General features: G+C 39.4%; 1 protein-coding gene across 1 annotated transcript; it reads left to right on the top strand.

The window, feature by feature from the left end:
- Positions 1-3,938: 3,938 nt before the first annotated feature.
- Positions 3,939-5,423, top strand: LOC112184805 (anthocyanidin 3-O-glucosyltransferase 5). Its single transcript, XM_024323041.2, has one exon. It carries the CDS (start codon positions 3,939-3,941, stop codon positions 5,421-5,423), a length of 1,485 nt encoding a protein of 494 aa, XP_024178809.1.
- The last annotated feature ends 954 nt before the right edge of the window (positions 5,424-6,377 follow it).

Here is a 6,377-nt window from a genome sequence, read left to right as displayed (position 1 = left end):
AGGAAAATAAATTTCTTGTAAAAAATTTGGTCGCTAAAAAGACATTCTATTGTAGTACTGTTCACATAAATTTTAAGTTTTAAAATCTAAACCCTAGACTAGAATGTGCTAGTACCTTTTTTTTTTTTTTTTTTTTTGTATACAGCAGCCAAAACCCTATTTAACCCACCTGCATCTCATAACACATGCACGCTGAGCTAGCTAGCTATAACCTTTGTAGCTCACATTAATTTGTTTCTTTGATTTCTCCTTTGACCTTAACTCTATTAGCTAGTCTATTTCCATCAATTCCATGGAGATCACAAACCAGCATGCAGCATTACTCTGCAGCCCAGGTTTGGGCCGTCTCATCCCTGTCCTTGAGCTCAAGAAACGACTAGTCACCCACCAAAACTTCATTGTCACAATCTTTGTTGTCCCATCCAGTGGCAAACTCAGGATTCTATTTATACCAGGGCATAATGAAAAAAAAAAAACATAATAGAAGTAATTAGTAGTTAAACACCACATTTAAATTTTGAATATTAATAACATTTCAATTGACAAACCAATATGTAAAAAACAATCTCATTTTATTGGGGAAAAAAACAATTATAGATTATATTTTTCAATTAAATTAATTATAAGTATTGTATTGAATACTTTAACATGGGTTAGTCGGCTGAAGACTCTATTTTAACCAAAAGAGATTGGGTTGTGTGGGGGGCTGGGGGCTTAAAAGTTAATAATTGCGCAAACTTTTGTGTGCTAACAGTGTTAATTATCTATTAATTGCATTAGAGAGAAAGGCTAGTGACGACACAAGCCCCCAGTTGGCACATACTGGGTCCTCCAGTGGTCCCATCACACACTTCCAAGATCGAATCTAAACTCCTCAACGAATCACCTTCCCGTGCAGCAGTCTGGAAGTGAAAATGGAAAGTAGGGCTAGATTCGGTACTAAACCAAGGCAGTTTCTAGTCAACCGCCTGCCGAACCAACCTTTGTCAGTAGCCAATTTTTCAAATCGTTACCGTTTGATATAATCGGTATACCGACTAGTCGGCAACCGAGATCTCAGTTTGATATCTGTCGATAACCGCATCGAAACCCTAAGAAGATATCTGATGAAAAATCAAGAATGATCGATCAATTTGCAGACATCCAATTGATGTGGGAGTGATAGAGTGGCGTTAAGAAGTGAGAGTGATTCGAGGTGGGTTGATGGGAGTGAAGTGGAAACTGAGATTCTTCCTTTTGATAATGGAGGTAGAGATGGAGTGTTTGGATATCTAAGGAGGATTTGATGACGCCACTGGATAAGGATTATGATGATAATGATGATGATGGTGATCGTGATGTGATATGATGATGATGATGGTGAAAGAGAAAAATAATAGAGGGAAGAAATAGAAGAAAGAAGAGGATGAAAGCTGGAAGAAAGAGATGAGGACTTGAGGAGAGATGAGGATGAATATGATGATTAATGAATCCTCTATGTTTGTTTTGTTTTATTTAAATTTTATATGAAGGTATAAATATAAACTTTGTATATATCATAGCAAGAGCAAGTCATGGTCTTGTGGTAAAGATTTGAGTTGCTTTGTAAGAGGTGAGAGGTTTACAAAATCATTATGTTTTGCATACTATTATGTATATACATACGTATGTGTACAATTCGGTCGGTATACCGTATACTGAAGGTATGAAAAATTCTCATACCATAACCGAGCCGAATCTAATGCTCGGTACGAGCCAAAATTTTGGTACGCCGATAATTCGACCCAAATCAATTTGGATCGATCTGAAAATCAAATAAGATTCACAAATAAACCAACAAATTTAATCTCCAAATTGAACTAATAGGCGTAATAGCCTAATGTATATGTTGGTCATTTTGAAATTTCAAGAGCCATATAGTTTTTACATTAAAATTTACCAAATACATCAAAACTACTTTTTATGACCACAACACTTCAACATAGTTCACCAAACTCTTCACTAACTTATTTGACTGCTAATTATTTTAAGTATTGAATACTGTTTAGTCCCTGAACTTTTGCCCAAAAAACACTTTAGTCCCTGACCTTCTAATTTCACACATTTAGTTCTTGTACTCTCAAATTTTGGACCGATAGGTACTCTTTGTCCAAAACCTTTGTTAAATTCCTGACGTGGCAATCATTCCGCGTCAAAATGTCTATTATACCCTTGTTTCAATTTTTTTTTCTTTTTAATTTTTTTTTCTGTTTATCTTTTTTTTGTTTTCTCGGTGCCTGACCCACAACCACAATGACGTGGTTTTCCGCCTCCGAGCCCTTCGACGATACCCTTGGCCATTCTTCGATGTCGTCCTCAGCTCTCTTCCTTCTGCCAACTCTGTCAGATCGCTTTTTTTCCCTTTCCAATTCGCTCCGGTTCTTGCCGCCGCACGAGAGAACTTCACCTTCAACTTCTTCTGTCAAATCCCTGTCATCAGAGTGGGTATAAAATGGTGGAGGTCGAATCAAACTTGTCTCCACCACCCTCAGAACTAGTTCCTTCAGATCCTCCAAACCCCACACCCTAACCGCTGATGTTGCCATGACTGCTTGGCCGGAGTAACGGAAGAACCGCCGGTTGTGGCGGTAGCCTTAATGGATAAGCCGTGGTTTCGAAGGGGAGCAAACTCGCAGGTGGAGTTGAAAGGATTATGACTTGGTCGTGATCGTGAATTGTTGAATGTGGAGAAACGAATTGGATGGGAAAAAGAGTGAAGGGATTTAGAACTTGATTGAATTCGAGGAGAAGAGAATTAAAGTTACCTAAAGAGAAGTGAATTGTTGACCATCGCTCTACTCTTCGACTCTCTCTCTCTCTATCTGTTCAAATGGAAATTTGAACTAAAATTGGGAGTGCATTTTTCTCAAATTTTGGTGACTTAGATGGGCTATGGTATTGGTCTTAATAAGTGATGTCTGTAATGGAAATTTGGGAGTTCATTCTTTTAGTTAATGTTCTTATTAAAGTGTTTAAGCTTTTAGTGATTGCAAGTGTGATTCCGTTCTGGTTTTGATGCTCTAAAATGTTTCTAATATGATTTGCAGCTTGAGGCTGGGTTGAGGATCGAGGCGAGTCTGAGGTCCGATACTCTGATCTGGTGGAGGAAGGATTGGTGCGGAACAGAAGACTTGGCTGACGTTGAAGTGCTGATGCCTGTGAAGTAGCCCTTGACTAGAAATTTCGTGGAGCCGGAAGAAGAAGAGATACAAAAACAAAAAAAAACAAAACAAATACAAAAACAAAGAAAAGGCAAAAAAAAAAAAAAAGAGTATTTGAGGGCATAATGGAATTTTGGTGTGGAATGATTGCCACGTCAGCATTTTAACGGAGGTTTTGGACGGAGAGTAACAGAAGGGACCTATTGGTCAAAAATTTGAGAGTATAAGGACTAAACGTGTGAAATTAGAAGGTTATGGGCTGAAGTGTTTTTTGGGCAAAAATTTAAGGACTAAACAATATTTAATCCATATTTTAACAACTGATTTATTTGACCACTAATTATTCTCACATGTATATAGAACTGGCCTGGGACTTTTCAATGATTGCATTAATATAATTAATGAGTATTAATAAAACTAACATAAATAGCTGGATATATTTTTTGGAAAATTTGAGGTGGGTGCTAGTCCATGCGCATGTCATAACATATGCACGCTTTTCACCCACCTGCATCTCAAAATGGGCCTTAGTCTTTTAAATGCGTCTTTTTAATGATGCATTAATATAATTAAAGAGTATTAATAAAACTAACATAAATAGCTGCATTTTTTGGAAAATTTGAGATGGTTACTGATCCATGCGCCTCTCTATTTAATCCACCTGCATCTCATAACATATACACGTTGAGCTAAGCAGAACTAGCTAGTTATAACTTATAATTCTCTCTTCGATTCCTTTCTACCTTACCTCATATTTCCATGGAGATCACAAACCAACATGCTGCACTACTTTGCAGCCCAGGTATGGGCCATATCATCCCTGTCCTTGAGCTCGGGAAACGACTCGTCACCCACCAAAACTTCACTGTCACAATCTTCGTCGTCCCATTGCACACTTCCAAGGCCGAATCTGAACTCCTCGACGCATCTGCCTTCCCACATAGTCTGGACATCATCAAGCTCCCATCACCTGATATTTCTGGCCTTGTCGAACCTGATGCTGTCGTCGTCACACGCCTCACAGAAATGATGCGACAAGTACGACCCACGTTTCGTGCCGCCTTACACGACATGATCAACTTTCGTCATCGTTGCCCCACCATGCTCATCGTGGACCTATTCGGCACCGAATCTTTGCCCATTGCCGAGGAGTTTGGGATTCCAAAGTATGTGTACATTGCTTCCAATGCATGGTTCCTTTCTGTAATGATTTATTCTCCAACACTAGATGAGCAAGTCAAGGGTAAATTTGTTGACCTCAAAGATCCACTAGAAATTCCTGGATGTAGAAAATTATTCCCAGAACTTGATATAGTTGATGCTTTGCTAGACTGGAGTAATCAGCAATATGACGAGCACATGCTGATGGGAAGAGGAATCCCAAAGGGTGATGGAATTTTGATAAACATATGGGAAGAATTGGAGCCCAAGTCTCTAGCAGCACTAAGAGATGAGAACTTTTTGGGCAGATTTGTGAAAGTGCCGATCTTTCCAATTGGGCCATTGATGAGGCCCAATGTGTCTTCCATCCCGAGGGGTGATGTGTTTGATTGGCTAGATAAGCAACCCAATGAAACTGTGATTTACGTGTCCTTCGGAAGCGGTGGGGCCCTGTCGTATGAACAAATGGTTGAGCTAGCTTGGGGTTTGGAGATGAGTCAACAGAGGTTCGTTTGGGTCATTCGGCCACCTATCATATCATCTGCCAATGAAACATTTTTCACTGCAGGGAATCACAATGGCGAGGATGACAATCTAACTAAGTACTTGCCCAAGGGGTTTATGGGTCGAACCAAGGACATTGGGTTTGTCATCCCTTTGTGGGCTCCACAAGTGGATGTCTTGGCTCATCCATCGGTCGGAGGGTTTTTGACACATTGCGGGTGGAACTCAACCCTTGAAAGCATCACCAATGGAGTACCAATGATCGCTTGGCCGCTCTACGCTGAGCAGAGGTTGAATGCTACGTTGTTGACAGAGGAGCTAGGGGTGGCGGTTCGGTCAAAGATACCCCCATGGAAGAACGTGGTGAAGAGAGAAGAGATAGAGGAAATGGTGAGGAAAATTATGGAGGGAGAAGAAGGTTTTGCATTGAGAGATAGAGCCAAGAATCTTAAATTCAGTGGTGCAAAAGCTTTGGAACAAGGTGGTTCGTCTTATGATGCTCTTTCTCTGTTCACTAAACATGCTAACATGTTCGTGCAATTTGCAAATGGTGTTGATCCTTCTTCCCAAGTTCCGTGAGAAGTGTATACATGCATTTGTTTTGTTTTTGAATCTGTTTAATTTGTTATTCTTAGCATAAATCATTGTGCTGCAATTAAAATTACTAGTCTTAATTATTTAATTGTTGTTTCAATGAACTACGTTTGTATGTAATGAAATGTTCACATACCATATATTTATTTTTTCTTTGCATTGTATTACTTACCATATTGTTCTTTAGTGTCAACTATCTAGTCCTTCTTACAATGTATAGTACCAAGAATATCATAGGGTTTCTAGCTGACCAATGGTAGATAATCTTCTCGACAAAAACAAAAAAAAGAATAGAAAATTACATAGTAACACATGACCAAAGATGTAAACACAGAAAACCTACTTGCAAAAAGATTTATACAAATAAGGACATGAGGCCAAGCCCAAAAGCCAAATAAATAAAGAATGATTCTCAATTTTAATGGCAAATGACTAAAATACTCGAGTTTCATCATAATTTACAGCACTGCCACTGTCCAATACCCAAACCTAAACCAAGTTTCATCAATTTCCAAACTCACCGATTTGGAAATCCTTCAAATTCTCCTTCCACAGTGAGAATTTCAGCTAGAATCTTTGAGGGAAGATAATCAGTGACTCGAGACGCTCCTAATAGGACCGGTTTCACTTCCTTAAGTGGCTGAAAAATGGAGAATTTTGCCAGAGAACACAACTGCTATAGTGACGGTTTTAGCCAAAATTGATGGTTTTCTGGCGAAATGGCCGTGACCCACGGGTACCAACGTGTAGAGGTGAAAGAGACGGTTCTTTTATGGGTGGTGGCGCACCGTTTGGTTGCCGGATGCCTGAGAAATCAAGGAAAAATGGGAGAAAGCCAACGCGGGGGAGAGAGAGGAAGAGAGAGAGAGATCGGGGAAAGAAGAGAGAGAAAAGTGGCTGGGTAGGTTTCTGACCTACCCACAGTAACTTTCCTAATTA

This window comes from Rosa chinensis, chromosome 2 (genome assembly GCF_002994745.2).
Source record: "Rosa chinensis cultivar Old Blush chromosome 2, RchiOBHm-V2, whole genome shotgun sequence".
Lineage (NCBI taxonomy): Eukaryota > Viridiplantae > Streptophyta > Magnoliopsida > Rosales > Rosaceae > Rosa > Rosa chinensis.
Note: the sequence above shows the minus strand (reverse complement) of the source record. Positions and strands in the feature narration are given on the sequence as shown.

What these genes read in the sequence shown, in the direction of transcription:
- LOC112184805 (XM_024323041.2), top strand. Translation starts at nt 3,939, where the DNA reads ATGGAGATCACAAACCAACATGCTGCACTACTTTGCAGCCCAGGTATG.